This window comes from Micromys minutus (assembly GCF_963924665.1).
Source record: "Micromys minutus genome assembly, chromosome: 28".
NCBI lineage: Eukaryota > Metazoa > Chordata > Mammalia > Rodentia > Muridae > Micromys > Micromys minutus.
The window spans coordinates 37911915-37928392 of NC_137963.1; the positions used below are offsets into that span (position 1 = coordinate 37911915).

At 49.0% G+C, this 16478-nt stretch overlaps 1 protein-coding gene across 1 annotated transcript in view; it reads left to right on the forward strand.

Moving 5' to 3' along the window:
* FBXO10 (F-box protein 10) overlaps positions 1 to 16478 on the forward strand; it is a 39321-nt gene that overhangs the window by 11619 nt on the left and 11224 nt on the right. The window contains exons 2-4 of the mRNA XM_080939993.1: positions 5581 to 6171; positions 7942 to 8763; positions 13577 to 13726. Of these exons, the coding sequence (XP_080796119.1) occupies positions 5587 to 6171; positions 7942 to 8763; positions 13577 to 13726 (1557 nt within the window). The 5' untranslated portion in view covers positions 5581 to 5586. The remainder of the gene's footprint in view (positions 1 to 5580; positions 6172 to 7941; positions 8764 to 13576; positions 13727 to 16478) is intronic.

Here is a 16478-nt window from a genome sequence, read left to right on the forward strand (position 1 = left end):
CAGTGAAGGGAACAGCAGGAGACAGGCAGTGGACTGAAGGAGGCCTTTGTCTGAGCTTGGGGGAATCCTGAAGGGAGAAAGGACTGGCGTCGGCTTGTCTACACTCAGACACTGGAACTGGGGACCAAGTGAATCTGGAGAAAGGGTCCTGAGAGGCCAGAAGCTAAGATTGTTTGCTTCCTGAACCCAAAATACAAAGCTGCAATGGATTCTGTGTGACGTGGGGTCTTTGTCTTTTTTTCCACTGCTATAACACAATATTTGGGCACAGGTGATGAAAGAAAAGTACAGGCATCAAGGCCTGGTGGCTCATGCCTTTAATCCCAGCACTGGGGAGGCAGAGGCAGGTGGGTCTCTGAGTTTGAGGCCAGCCTGGCCTACCGAGTGAGCTCCAGAACAGCCAGGGCTACACAGAGAAACCCTGTTTAGAAAGATGGCTCAGTGGTTAAGAGCACTGACTGCCCTTCCAGAGGTCCTGAGTTCAATTCCCAGCAAACACATGGTGGCTCACAACCATCTGTAATGGGATCTGATGCCCTCTTCTGGTGTGTCTGAAGACAGCTATAGTGGACTCGTATAAATAAATAAGATAAATATTTAAAAAACAAACAACAATAAAGGAAAATGTATAGGTCCAAGGGCATGAAAGCACATGGGAGGTGCCTGTAGTCCTAGGCACCTTGAAAAGCTAAGACAGGAGAATCAGTTGAACCCAAGAGTTCAAAGTTGCCTCGTATGATTCAGCAAGACCCTATCTCAAAACCAAACAAATAAGTAAAACTCGGAGCACAGTGTCCACATCTGCTTGGCATCCAGGAAAGGCCTCTTGTTCCATGAGATGAAACCTCAAAGGCCATTGAACTTCCACTGATGGCTACATCTCCGACATCCTTCTCTAACAACCTCATCTAATGTAATTAGTTCCCAAAGACACCTTCAGATGCTCCTGACATGTGACTTTGGAGATTAAATTCCTAACACATGGATTGTTGGGAAACACACTCAAATGATTACAGATGTTTTTGCCCAGAACTTCCCAGATAACCCCACAATCTGAGGGGAAAAGCATTCTCACTTGATATTTGCAAAGTTGTGACTTCTTGCTTTTACTATTCCACTTACCACACCTCTTCTGGATCGCCTTAAAACAGCCCTGACCAGGCCACGCCCCTCCTGAGAAACCTGCACCAGAGTTCCAGCTCTGGGACTGTCACTCAAGGTCTCTGCCAGTCTGGACTGTGTAAGAGTGTAGAACTTAAGTGGCTCAAGGGAGGAGGAGGTGAGAGCAGCCGAGGAAGTAATTAAGAGCTGCTCAGCTCTGAGGAGAGCACCGTAGCCCCTTTGGAGCATCCGTGGAATGGGCAGTCTTGGGGTTCCAGAGGCATCACCTCATGCCTGTAGAGCAGTGGTTTTCAGCCTTTGTAAGGCTGGGATCCTTTAACACAGTTCCCCAACCATAAAGTTACTTTGTTGCTACTTTGTAGTGGTAATTTTGCTACTGTTATGAATCATAATGTAAATATCTGTGTTTTCCAATGGTCAACCCCCCATGGGTCCTGACCCCCAGACTGAGAACTGCTGCTTCCCAACTTCCCTTGTTCTGCTAGCTGGGTCTCTGGGCTTCCCTATAGTAACAGACTAACCCGTGCTTAGCACCTTCTCTCAGTCTCACTGTGTAGACCAGGCTGGCCTTCAGCTCCCACAGATCCTCCAGGATTTTTACTCTCTGACTCCTCATTTATATTATTTCCGGAAAAATTTTCTGTTCAGAAATTTCTAGGTCAGTCTCTTGCATGGAAAGGGGTTCTCACAGCTGTGTTTATATGGTAGACTCACGTCAGGTTGAGTAAACAATTATTTACCTGAAAACTAGGGCAGAGACTTGATGGAGATTCACCTCTACCTGTTCGGTTATTCATAACTAGTGTAGTAAGCTTGTATTTTGTGTTTAGTATTAGATGGCGTTTGCTGTGGTCTAGGGCATCCTTTCTTAACAAGCTGTTGTCATAACAACGAGAAATCCACCAGGGACAGGTGACGTGTGGGTCTGTAGTTTATCACACGGTCTACACCGTGGGTGGCCTGCGTCACTTTATGCTAAGCTAAGGTTGAAGCTGTACTTAGCATGACCGTGGCTATAATTTGGGTGGTTGTAATTCAGATGTCTTTTAACATCACTCCTAGCACTAGCTCCCAGGGGGACCCCCATGGACAGATGTGGGAGGCTAAATAAATTAGGGCCAAATTCTCACCTGCCAGTTGCCTTTTGTAGAAGTAAAGGCTTGATGGGTAATGCGTCATGGAAGTGTACTTCTAATGTGCAGTGCCCCCCCCCCCAAAGAACAGTGCACATTGCACTCCGGAGGACCAGTGTGAGAAAGTGGGGCACGGAGAGAAGGAAACCATGGGTGTGGAAGTAGGTCAGAGCCCTGAGGAATGATCACAGCTATCCCCTGAGCTACAGCACTTGGTCCTGGTTCACATGAGCACAGGCTGTGTACGGTGTCCGTGTGTTTCATATGAGAGGCCTGTGGGCGTGGGTAGCTCTGGTGGCTTTAAATTGAAGTCACAGACAATAAAGGAAAGGAAGTGAGAAGAAGCTAGTCTTGTGAAGGAGCCTCTTGTACGGAAGAAAACACTAGGCAGAGTGAGCTGGTGTGGCAGGGGAGCTGTTAGGAGGGAGGGGGGAGACGGAATCTGTAGTAGGAAGCAGAGTGGAGCCCCTGAGTGTCGGCAGGAGGTTGCAAATTGAAGACCTGTCTGGGCAGTTAAAGCTCAGTAGTAGATCACTTGCCTGGTATGTGTGAAGCCCAGAATGAGGGGTAGGGGTGGGGGAGCACGGGAGAGGGGAGGAGAAAGCAATTCGTTACAGAAATTGGATATATCAGAATTATTTGTGATAGAGTTTTATAGCCAGGCTGGCCTTGAACCCCTGATACTCCCAACTGATAGGATTAGAGATATAGATGACCACACACAGTCAAAAAGGGAATTTGTTTGAGAGGTATGCAGATTACTTGGCATTCAAAGGCCAAAGGTAAAGCTGAGCTTAGAGACTGGCACTGTGACCTGCAGCGAAGCTGGGCTGCCCCTTCCTTCCATTGCTTTCTCTAGTTCATTCTCTCAGTGTGGCTTGTCTTCTGCTGTCTCTCTTCCAGCACCTACTCCAGAGTTAATTGCTTAGGGAAGAAGCCAGCAACTAGAATATCATGTGCATTTAGGGAAGGTCATGGTGGTCCATTTGTATCAGATGCACATGGAAGGCTGGCTGTCACGTTGCTATGTACTTCTCTTTAGAGACCACTTCTTCTGTAATCATGTGGTATAAATTGTTGGTAAGGGGCAAGAATATTCCCAAAGAAAGCAAGGAGGCAGACAGACAGCCAGACCAGCAGATGGTTAAGATTCCACCAGGAAGTAGAGAAGCCAGGACCAAACCCCACAGTGTTTCTTAGGGAAACAGTAGTAATTGGCTGATGTGGCAATGGTAAGGCAAAGATAAATGGATACTTAGTTTTCATTTGTATCTAAGACATCTAGACTCTAGGACAAATGCATCCAAAGATGGCCTCCCTCTTTATGATCCAGACTCTAGGTAGATCCCAGGGGCATTTCAGGGGTCTAGATTCCATATTTCCAGGATACCTGCAACTGTCCTCACCATTTTTTTTTTTTTTTTTTTTTTTTGCCTTGATTTCATAGTACATTCTACTCCTTTCTGTATGGTTGTTATGCGTATAGTGATTTGGATGAGAATAACTAACTCCTCATGAGTTTGGTGGCACTGTTTGGGGAGGCTCAGGAGGTGTGGCCTTGTTGGAGGAAGTACGTCAGTGAAGGCAGGCTTGAGAAAAAGTGGAGGACAGGAGTGCTCAAAACAGTTCTGTCTGTGGAGGTCCAGCTTAAGAGGTTTCAGAGGGAAATCATTAGCAACGGAGATAGTGATCTTTCTGTGACATTTTGATGAGGAGGGTAGCAGTTTCTGCCAGCATGGCCTGTTGACCTTCACTTTTACAATGCTCAATGGCTTTTCTGGTCCAAAGTTCAAAGTCTATCACATGCTTCAAAAAACCAACATGGTTAGGTCTGTCACAGCAGTGGTATTAATTGCTTTTCTGTTGCTGTGGTAAGATGCCGTAACAAGGCAGCTGATAAAAGGAAGGGTTTATTCGAGCCATGGTCCCAGAAGGATGAGAGCCCATCACTATCGTGGTGGGGAAGCATCTTGAGAGCAAGAAGGATGCAGAGAGGGTGAAAGCCACCAACGCAAGACCAAGCATTTAAACATCGGAGCATACAGGGTCTGTTCTTATCCAAACTACCACATTCCACTTCCTGTCCCCCATAGGCTTGGAGCCACATCAAAATATAAAATGCATTCAGTCCAACTTCAGAAGTCCTCGTAGTCTTTTGGTTTCAGCACCGTTTAAAGACCAAAATCTCTTCTGAGTCTCATGACAGTCTCTTAACTGTAACCCATGTAAAAGCAGATCACATACTTCCAACATACAATGGCACGGAATATACATTACCATCCCGAAAGTGAAGAAATAATGGACCAAAGCAAGACAAACGAACTCCAGATCCTGTAGCTTCATGTCTGGTGTCAGAGGCGTAGATGTCTCCATCCTTCCTACCTCACTGCCTGCAACAATGCCACAAGTTTATCTCCACAAGGTTGGGGCTCTGGTTTCTGGGAGTCCAGGGACTGTATCCTTAGAGAGTCTGACCAAAGAGAGTAGAGGCTAACCTATTCATGGCAGTTGTCAGGTGAAAATTCCTAAGGAAGCGGTATTAGTGACTTTTCTTGTCATTTTGACCAAATGTATGACAGAAATAGCCTAAGAGAATTTCTTATGTTGGCTCAGAATTGACAGTTCCTTTTAACTGTATGTGTTTGGGCAGATATCAAAACAGAGAGAGTACGTGGAACAATAGGTTTTAATGTAGTTTGTTTGTCTTGTTTTGTTTTTGGGACAAGGTCTCACTTTGTGGTTCTGGCTGCCCTGGAACTCACTATGTAGATCAGACAGGCTTCGAATTCAGAGACCTGCCTGCGTCTGTCTCAGGTGCTGAGCTTAAAGGCCTGTACCACTATGCCTGGCACATAGAAATATTTTTTAAAAAATACTTTATGTGTAAATGTGTCTTAGTTAGGGCTTTACTGCTGTGAACAGACACCATGACCAAAGCAACTCTTATACGGATAACATTTAATTGGGCTGGCTTACAGGTTCAGAGATTTCAGTCCATTATCATCAAGGCAGGAGTATGGCAGCATCCAGGCAGGCATGGTGCAGGCAGAGCGGAGAGCTTTACATCTTCTGAAGGCTGCTAGTGGAAGCCTGGCTTCCAGGCAGCTAGGATGATGGCCACCCAGAGGTGTGCCTCACGAATCCCCTAGGTGTTTCTTAATAACCACATTAACAGTCAAAATTAACCATCACAGATTCTGATTGAGGAAATGGGGTCCTCTGATTGGCCGGGCCTCGTTCACTAGCTCATCGCTGGGGTCAGGAGGTGTTATTTTTTTAAAATAAAGTGAACAGAGGAAAATCTTCTTTTGTGTCTTTCTCCCAGGCGATCATGGAAACGGGTGGCCTCCCCCTGGAGCTGTGGCGGATGATCTTGGCCTACCTGCATCTCCCTGACCTGGGCCGCTGCAGTCTGGTCTGCAGGGCCTGGTATGAGCTGATCCTCAGCCTGGACAGTACCCGTTGGCGGCAGCTGTGCCTGGGCTGCACCGAGTGCCGCCACCCCAACTGGCCCAACCAGCCCCATGTGGAGCCGGAGTCCTGGAGGGAGGCCTTCAAGCAGCACTACCTCGCCTCGAAGACCTGGACCAAGAACGCACTGGACTTGGAATCTTCTATCTGCTTCTCTCTGTTCCGCAGGAAGAAGGAGCGACGCACCTTGAGTGTTGGGCCAGGCCATGAGTTCGACAGCTTGGGCAGTGCCTTAGCCATGGCCAGCCTCTATGATCGAATCGTGCTTTCCCCAGGTGTGTACGAGGAGCAAGGGGAAATCATCCTGAAGGTGCCAGTGGAGATTGTGGGCCAAGGGAAGTTGGGTGAGGTGACCCTGCTTGCCAGCATTGACCAGCACTGCTCAACCACACGCGTGTGCAATCTTGTCTTCATGCCAGCCTGGTTCTCACCAATCATGTATAAGGTGGGTGCACACCTGGTGCCGTCCAGTCCCGACCCCACGGCCTTGGCCTTTCCCTTCAGGCAAGGAGTCTTTAGACTTGAGAACTTAGTATTTATTCCGAACTGAGACGTGGGCACACGGGTCAGCGTGGTCCAGCGCTATGCTTGGTGCCTTCGTTCCTTCAAAGCTGCCTTAGAAATGGGAGGTGGACTAAGGACAACATTTCTGTACCCCTTCTGTTCCCAGCACCAGAGTGGTGAGGCGGCAACCATGTAGCATGGTCACAGGACATTAGCTGAGCAGCATGTGGGGGGGGAGGCAGAAGCCCTCAATATCTGAACCCTCATCCTATGCAGGACTCACTGCTTCTCGGGGATACATGGAGGGAAAGTCAGGAAATACCAGTCCAGCACAGTATTCATCAGCACAGAGCAGTCACCTTCTGAACAAAGTGTGTACGGGGCTGGTGGCCCCGTAAAACAGCACAGAGCAGGGCTGGAGAGACGGTTCTGTGGTTAAGAGCACTGGCTGCTCTTCCAGAGGACCTGAGTTCAATTCCCAGCACCCAGGGGCAGTTTTCAACTGTCTGTAACTCTTCAGTTCCAGGGGGTCTGACGCCCTCACACAGACATACATGCAGGCAAAACACTAGTGCACATAAAAGTAAAAATAATAAAAAAGAAAGTCAATAAAAGCAGAAACCCAGCACAGAGCCTATGTACTGGCTAGAAGTGGTCCTGTAACAATCTGTACCGCATTGGCCATTTGTGACAGTCAGTATGTACCAGGAGTGTGCTTTACAGCCACAGCTCAGCTCCTCTCCCCTGGCACCTTGAGAGGATGTTACGTCACCTGGTTTTATAGATGAGAGAAACTGAGGCCCAACAACAGCAACATTAGCAAGGTTTCAGGCTCGTGGGCAGAGCTTGGATCCAAAGCCTATTAATAATCAGGATAAGCTCCGTCTAAGCTGACATCTGTGGTTCCCTTGGGCAGATGAGGGGCATTAAAAGACAGAGACGCTAGGAAGTGCCCCAGACGGGTAATTGGTGAGGTTAGAGCTCAAATCTAGGCCCTCTGGTTTATAAAATTACATCACGCCAAAGTCCTTGGGAGCTCCAAAGCCTGTGTTTTAGTTCTAGGACATCTAATGGATGTCCCTGTACTGGTCTGCAGACCTGGAAGTGAAGTTTGCTTCTAGAAACAAGACTCCAGCCCCTTCCTGCTGTGAAATACATTGCTTCTTAGAGTAAGTGCTCACCTGAGCTTCTGCTGCTGCCTCAGAAGTCCAGCTGTAGGTCCTCAGGAGACAGGCCTGGCCACAGGCGGCTTCTTTGTCGTTGGACGTGTTGTTTAGCGCTGTCCACTGGTCTTTCAGCTAAAAGGGGACAGAGATCCAAGATGTCCTTGCTTGAAAACTGCAAAGGCCAGGACAACGTCCCAGACGTTTTTAGTGCTCGTAAGAGAACTCTGGTGTAGACTGCATCTCCAAGAAACTGAGAGGACCCCAGGAGGGAAGATGGGTTCCTGGCAGCAGGAAAAGTAAGGCAGCCCCTGCCACAGCTGGGCCGTCACCTCCCAGGCAGGCCACTGTAGAGAATGGTTTTAATTGCTCAAGGGCAGGTCTGTTTGGGTTGTTGATTTGACTCACGTGACAGCTGACATCCTGGCCTTTTAAGGAGAGGAAGTCAAACCAAGGGCCCTTCTGTCTCTGCCCTCCTTGAAGAGCAGCAGCTTGAGTGGTAAGAAAGTGTAGGCTTCTGACCGTGTCTTCTCCTTCTTGTCCCCCAGACCACATCAGGTCACATCCAGTTTGACAACTGCAACTTTGAGAATGGACACATCCAGGTCCATGGCCCAGGTACCTGCCAAGTGAAATTCTGTACCTTCAAAAACACCCACGTCTTTTTGCACAACGTGCCCTTATGTATGTTGGAAAACTGTGAATTTGTGGGCAGCGAGAACAACTCAGTGACTGTGGAGGGTCACCCGTCGGCCGATAAGAACTGGGCCTATAAGTACCTGCTGGGTCTTATCAAATCCTCGCCCATCTTGCTCCCTGCGGAGGACAATGACTTCTTAATGTCCTTGGACTTAGAGAGCCGGGACCAGGCCTGGAGCCCAAGGACCTGTGACATTGTCATTGAGGGCAGCCAGAGCCCTACAAGCCCAGTCTCTAGCTCTCCAAAGCCAGGCTCCAAGGAGGGAGAGGTGGGCAGCGATGGGGAGAGAGTGGCCCAGACGCCAGACAGCAGTGATGGCGGCCTGAGCCCCAGCGGTGAGGATGAGGATGACGAGCAGCTCACGTACAGACTGTCCTACCAGGTGCAAGGCCCGCGCCCTGTCCTGGGTGGCTCATTTCTGGGCCCTCCACTGCCTGGAGCCTCCATCCAGCTACCCAGCTGTCTAGTGCTGAACTCGCTGCATCAGGAGCTGCAGAAAGACAAGGAAGCCATGGCGCTGGCCAGCTCCGTGCAGGGCTGCCTTATCCGCAAGTGCCTCTTCCGGGACGGGAAGGGCGGCGTCTTCGTCTGCTCTTACGGCCGTGCCAAGATGGAAGGGAACGTCTTTCGGAACCTGACTTACGCAGTGCGGTGTATACACAATAGCAAGGTACTGTCCCAAGGACCCACACTGTAGACTGAGGCCTCACTGGGTGGTCACTGCAGGGAGCATTAGCCTTGCTTTTGAGGGGGCTCCTGTGGCTGTGTATGGAAAAGGTGTGATGAGCTGTTTGCATTTTTAAATGATTTTTAAGCTTATTAGAAATACTCGACTTCTTGTCCATCATCTGACTCGGATAAGACAAATGAGACCCAGATCGGGAAAGAGTCTTACTTGGGGTCATCGAGCGAGTTTAAGACAGAGCCCTGGTCTGTCCCTCCCTCGCGTGTGTCATTCTGCTCCTCATGTATGCTATGAAGGTGTTCGGAGAAAGGCATGGTCACGGCCTTCATTTTAGACTCCAGTGGGATGGTCGGGAAAGGTTTCTGCAGAGACGGGCGTCTGAGCTGAGTAGGTGAACAGCGGGTGCAGGGCAGGTAGAACACGCGTCACTGGCAAAGAGGGCGCTCTCTAGAGACGGTACATCCCACTCCGCAAGTTTGTGCGGCCGGTTCACCCAGGCAGCTGGAACACACTAGGAGGTTGTGGGGCAGGGGAGATGGTTTAGCAGTTAGGAGCGCTGTTGGTCTTCCAGAGGAAGATTTGGTTTTCAGCACCCAATGGTGGCTCACAACCATCTGTAACTCCAGTCCCAGGGGAACCAGAGCCCTCTTCTGAACCCCATAGGCACCAGACAAGCACACACGTATATGAGGTAAAACGCTCACGCACATAGAGGAAGATAAATCTTAAATTTTATTTTAAAGATAAAGCTATAGATAGTAAACTGAAGCCACCTTGCCCAGAGTTTAAAAAGGTGGGCATCACACAGAGAGCAGCTTACCAGCCGCTGATAGAATTCTCTTTCAGAAGTCATACTGGGTGCTGTGGAACCACCTCTGTGTCCGTTACAGTTGGTGCCACAAAGGGTTTTGAAGGGTGATCAGACCTTGCAGAAGGGAGCTGAGCAATGCTGTGGGCTTGGGTCTCAGCTCTCCCTCCTTCCCTGTGATCCCTGCATGTCTGCACCGTGAGAGAGTCCAGTGTCTGAGGGCCTAGGGCTCGACCGTAGCGGAAGCTCTCAGTAAGCTAAGCAGTGTAGACTCCAGTGTGGGTCCTAAAGGCATCTAGAACGGTTAATGACAATCGTAATCGGCTGTATATAACATGCCCAGTTTTTTGTTTGTTTGTGTTTGGCTGCTTGGTTGGTTTTTTTCAGGCTGTGCCCTCCTGGTCCTGAAACTTGCTTTGTGGACCAGGCTGGCCTTGAACTCAACTGAGATCTGTCTGCCTCCCAAGTGCTAGGATTAAAAATTAAAAGTGGATGCCACCACATTCAGCTTCCAGGCCCATTTCTAAGGACAATTTTAGGTTGCTGTGAAAACCCAAGACTATATTATAAGCAGAAAATAGATTTTTTTTTAAACAAAGAGGGCCTAGTTTGGTGGAGCATATCAAGAATCTCAGTACCCGACAGGCTGAGGCAGGAGGATTATCAGAAAGCTCAGGCCAGCCTGGGCTAAAGGAAACAAATGTGGAAGGAGGCTAGTTTACTTCCATGGGTACCATGATGAAAGCATCGGGTCTGCGCCCTTGCAGAGGACTTCACTCTTCCCACGGTTATGAGGAGCATGGCTGATGAGCAAAGTTCTGCCGTTGCCGCCCATGGTTCCTTAAGGGATGGTGGAGATGATTAGCAAAGATTCCGCAAGTGTGAGGTTAGTACTGTGGTGGTGTATGCCCGGAAGTTAAGGCATATCACAGGTTCAAGTTCAGACCAAGCTATGACTCTAGACCCTAATCTAGAAGGGGGGCGGGAGGGAAGGAGAGCTTAACTGGACCATCTGGCATATAGCAGGTACTTAGTAAGCCTCTTTAAAGGTGATGACAGTCCAGTTGAGAGGTGGCACAGGAACCCACAAATGAGGGCACCTGACCCACCCTCAAGGAGCCAGGACAGTCTCCTAAAGTACGTGTGCCGCTGGCCCGAACTGCAGGAGGAGTCAGAGTGGACAAGGCGAAGTACACATCCCAGTACACGGGGTGAGAGGACCTGGAGTCAGGAGGCAGCACACTAAGGAGTTGTGAGGTCATCGGCCATGGTGGGAGGGGAAATGGCAGGAGGAGTCGGGGAGGGGACTCAGGTGGAGTCTCGTGGTCAGATCTGTCTCAGAAGCTCCCTCTGAGGCTCCAGGGAACACAGGCCAACCTGGGGACGAAGGGTTTAGTGGAGGGATAACTCAAGAACTCGAGGCTTAGATCTCTAGCCTGGGTGCATGAGGCAGTGGGGGAAACATGGGGGTCAACCAAGAATGGCACCATGTGGTTGAAAATAGAATGTGTGCACTCCAGAGGTGCTGGGCCATGACTGTGTGAGTCTTTCTAGGTCATTGCATAGCACTGGTTCTCCCATATTTGTATATGAGGGACTTTTCTTGAGTATATTCTGTTGTGTAAAGCCAAAGTGGGGAAGGGCGTCCAGTCTTCTGTCAACCAACTGCCAATCCCAGGGGTAAAGCTGGCTTTTGTTTTCTCAGCCTCCTCTCCCTCGGGGTCCTGGGGTATGTTGCCTTTACCCCACTGCTTAAGCCCAGTTCTGTAGAGAGCCAGTCCAGGGTGGGTGTGCCAGCTGCTTTTCTGTCAACTTGACACAAGCTAGAGTCTTCAGATGACCGGAGGCCTCAGATGAGAGAATACCTCCATCAGGTTGGGCGGAAGTCTGTAAAGCATTTTCTTAATTAGTGATTGATGAGGGAGGGCCCAGCCTATTGTGGGTGGTGCCATCCCTGGTCTAGGGCTCCTGAGTTCTATATGAAAGCAGGTTGGGTGATCAAGCCAAGGGGAGCAAGGTAGTAGCCCTTCCATGCCCTCTGCATCAGCTCCTGTCTCCAGGCTCCTGCCCTGTGTGAGTTTCTGTCCTTGCTTCCTTCTGTGATGGACTACGGTGTGGAGGTCTGAGTCAAATAAACGCTTTCGGTCATGGCGTTTCATCACAGCGATAGTAACCCTAACCTAAGACGGTGGGCATGATACTTACTCAGAGTCTGCCCTGCTTGCCCCCAAGCCTGGCCTGTTCTGTTTTACTTTGGTAGTCAGTCTCACTGTGCATTCACAGAGATCCTCCTGCCTCTGCTTCCCGAGTCCTGGAATCGTGGGTGTTCATTGCTCCACACTCAACTCTGCTAGAATTTTACGATGATGAGTAATTGATCTTGATATACAATGATCTAAAACAATATGTATGCATTTATACTTACTACATATAAGAAATTAAGGCAGGAAACACATCCCTTCACCATGTGGGACTTGCATTGTGTTACCTTGTTTAAAGAGACTTCTTAAAACACCCAAGTTCCTGACACTCTTGGAATATTAGTAGCTTTCGACTACCAGTGACTGTACGAAGTCACTGTTCATAAGAATCACAGTAAGAACAGGATTTATAAACAGGATTTATAAAACTGTGTGCACACACATGGGTGTGTGCGGGTCTCAGCCCAGCCCAGGCTGACTTCTCCACCTTCCTAAGCTGTCTCTCCAGTGCTGGGACTAAAGGCATAAGTCACCACACTCCAGATTTAACTGAATTATATATTTTTTTAATTAAGAATTGGCCTTGGGCCAGGACACGTGGCTGTGATTCCCAGCACCTGAGAGGCAGGAAAGACCGTGAGTTCCAGATAAGGCTGGGGGTGTAGCTCAGCGATAGAACACTTGCCTAACAGGTGCAAGGTCCTGAGTCTGAGCCTTAACACCGAAAGGTCTTGATGTTTGTAATGGGAAGGAAGTGGGGAGGACCCTTAGCACTTAGCACCGCTGTTTAACCAGCACTTGCTTGGGCAGATGGGTTTTGATGAAAGGTCAGTGACAAGGAAAGATCAGGAACCAATTGCGTTAAAAGTTGCTATGAGGGCTGGAGAGATGGCTCAGCGGTTAGGCGCACTGACTGCTCTTCCAGAGGTCCTGAGTTCAAATTCCAGCAACCACATGGTGGCTCACAACCATCTGTAGTGAGAACCCTCTTCTGGTGTGTCTGAAGACAGCTACAGTCTATTTACATTTAATACATAGATTTTTTTTTTTTTTTAAGTTGCTATGGGCTAGGGATGTACTCAGTAGCATGCATGAAATGCCAGGTTCAGTACCCCAGCACTATATAGTGTGTGGTGCTTCAGCTCTGTAATTCCAGGACTAGGGAGGCAGACACAGGTGGGTCCCTGAGCTCAAGGTCATTGCTGACTACAGAGTGAGTCCGAGGGCAGCCTGGGCTATCTGACACTGTTTAGAACGCAAGCTTAAGAACATGAAGTTTGAAGACCTCTTGGTCTGTGAACATCTCTCCATCCCATCATCTAGGGATTCGAGTAAAGAGGCTTGAGCCCAAGGCCAGGCCGCTGAGTCATAGTAAAGCCCTGGCATGAAGTAAAGTGTCCACGGGGCGGCGTTACACTGGATAAGGGAGAGTGTCCTCAGAAGCACAGAGTGGGAAGATGGGGTGCACAGAGAGGTGCCCCCTTACCAACTGTGAACTAGATGGGAGGGAAACATTTGCATGCTCTTCTTGTAGAGTTTATTATTACTACTATACAGAGTGTGTGTGCGTGTGTGTGTGTCTGTGCGTGTACATACATGCTCCAAGCATGTGGGGGGGGTCAGAGGCCAGCCTTGGGGATTTGGTTCTCTCCTTCCACTATATGGGCCCTGAGAATTGAACTTAAGTTGTCCTGCTTGTCAGCAAGTGTCCTAACACTCTAAACCATGTCCCCTGGTAGTTTTTGACCATCCTCTGACTGCCCCCCAAATTTTTTTCTCTCTTGTTTAGATCGTCATGCTCAGGAATGATATTTATCGCTGCCGGGCATCAGGCATCTTTCTTCGACTGGAGGGTGGAGGCTTGATTGCCGGCAACAACATTTACCACAATGCAGAGGCTGGTGTGGACATTCGGAAGAAATCGAATCCACTCATCCTGGTACTTCTCTCTGTCCTTTTGCCGTGCAGTTTTAGAAACCTTGTCTGGGGATGTTTGAGTACTTCAGGTTGGCTCTTGTCCACTGGTGTGTCCTCAAGACTCTTCCTAGGTAATTAGTGGATAAGTCATGTCCTGAAACCTTCCCACCAACAGAAAAAAGTGGGACCTGAACAAGGACCTCTCTCAGGGCCGCCTCAGAACTCAGAACTGGTTTTGACAGTGATTCTATCAGGAGGGGTTGTCTTCCCTATATGACAGGTGAATCTAAAAACAAAAATCTCCACAGTCTGTTTCTCTGAGAAAAGGACAGGTATATAATACCCTTGGGTGGTTTCACAGACATGAGAACGTATGGAGTTGGGTTTTGTTTTATTCTTATTGAAAGATTCACACAGTTCTCTTGCAGCTCAAGCTGGCCTCAAACTTAGTGCACACCTGAAACTGATCTCTTAATCCTCCTGCCTCTGCTTCCCAAGGCCTGGGGGTTACAAACCAGGCTTGCGGTTTGTGTTTTATCCAAAAGAAAATGACATGCAGTGCTGGTTCATGGGGTTGGGAGATGGGTTACTTGATAGCGTATGTGTTGCCATGCGGGCATGAAGTCCTCCAAGTCTGGGCTCCCAGCCTCTGCATGAAAAGTAGGCATAGGGGCCTGAAAAGACAGCCCAGCAGTTCCAAGCGCTTACTGCTCTTCTGGAAGACTGGGGTTCAGTTCCTAGCAGCTCAGCAGGCAACTTGCAACATACGTAACTCAAGGAACTAGATACACCTGTGTGTATATTGGATACTGGCACATGCGCACACACATTAAAAAGATGCATGGTGACCCACACCCGTAATCCTAGTCCAGGAGGTAGAGACAGGAAGATTCCCTAGGGTTTACTGGACAGCAGGTCTAACCCAATCGTTGAGTTCCAGGTTACATAAGAGACCAGGTCTTGAGAGATAAGGTATAGAGTGATTGAGGAAACACTCAACGTCAGCCTCGGCCTTCACGTACATATGCATATTTATACATGTGTGCACACACAAACACATGTATACCACATACACTAACACATGTATACCACACACACAGAACCCTTGCATGTGTGACTAGTCTATGAGACACTGGCTCCCTCTGTTTGGCTTTTCATGAAATATCCAGAAACTGGGGAATTGTGAGTTTGGAGAAGTGGTGGCCATCCTTGTGTAATGAGCATTTATGCAGCAGTGCCTCTAAAGCTGTCTGAAGATACACACACTTGTTGCGGTAACCCTCCAACCCAAATAAGCCCGAGCACCTCAGTGAACGTGAACAGAAGCCACGCCTAGACCCGGCAGGCACACCACTGCACTATTCCGAATCTTTGGAATTCTTTGCAACTTTCTGTTCTAGGACGACTGCTTCTGCTCCGTCTACTTTCCACCTCTCCTCCTCCGTCTTCCTCCCCTTCCTCGCCTCAGCTCCCCTCCTCTTTTCTCTCCTCCTCTCTCTAAAACTTTCAGCTCCACCCTTCCTTTCCCCTGCCCAATCGATCCCTGGCTCTAGCCTTTATTTTACAAGTGAAAACGGGGAGAAGGTTCACATGAAGTCACCTGAGTGGTTCACTCCTTGTCTGAGGCAGCCCCCTCGAGGAAGCAGAATTAGCATCAAAATACAAACAGTACCAGGGTAATCAGAAAAACTTAGTCTTCCTGTGAAGCAGATATTTTTCCAGGTGAAGCCGGGACATAGGGGTAAAGGACCTCGCTGGCTACTAGCAAGGGCTGGGGTTGAAGTTCAGGCAGTCTGCCTCAGGCTTAGCTCATTGTATCTAAACTGGTCACGAACATCAGAGAACAGCGTTCTTAACTATTTAAAATGACACAACCAGCCAGTGACTCCTGCCCATCCCTCCCCTTGTGCAGCTGGTGGGATATACTGCCTTTGCTAGGAAGTTCCTGACACCACTGCCGGAGAGAGCAAGGGGTGTGCTGACAGTGGGTAGGCCACTTCTGCAGGCCGAGTGGAGAAAGGATGGGGCCCATTTCAGTCCTGGCGGGTGTAGGGAAATGTGCCTCTAAGCTTTTCTGCCTCTTCAGGGGTGTCTTGTGCACCTCCCGAGCTAGCCAGGCCCCTCCAGAGATCTCAGAGAGAGAGGGAGTTAGGGGAACTCAGCACTGTAACCTGCTGTGCTGGTTTCCTCTCCGTGACAAAGGGCACACAAGGGGCTTGGCTGGAGATGATGCCCTCCCTAAACAAAGCTTAGGGATTTATTCAGGGGTCTGTGTGTGTACATGTTCATGGAGAAAGCACTTCAGGGTTGGCTTGATGCTCAGTTAAGGATGCGTTTCCCTTTAAGGTCATAATTTAAGAAAAAAGATAGCGAGCACAGTTTTGGACACACTTGGTTCAAGGTCATGGACCACATGTTCAAAAGGTCACAGTGATAGATGGACTGGAGCACCTGGACTTGCTCTGTTTCTGTCATAGTTAGAGTTGATGCAGAGATTTCCCTGCCCCTCGATTAACGGCAATAACAAGATAGGTTTTAAGCCTCTGTGTCACCACTGTTTTGTTGGTTTCTTTGGTTGGTTTAGGATGGAGCTTTGGTGGTGGTGTTGGTGGTGGTGTTTTAAATGGGGGCTTGTTGTGAAACTCCAGCTGTCCTTGAACTCAGGATCCTTCTGCCTTAGTGCTGAGGTTACTCCTGTACCCAAGCTGGGCATCCTGGCGATGTTTGGAAGAGCTTGTAATCTCAGCACTGGGGAGGCAGAATCAGGCAGATCC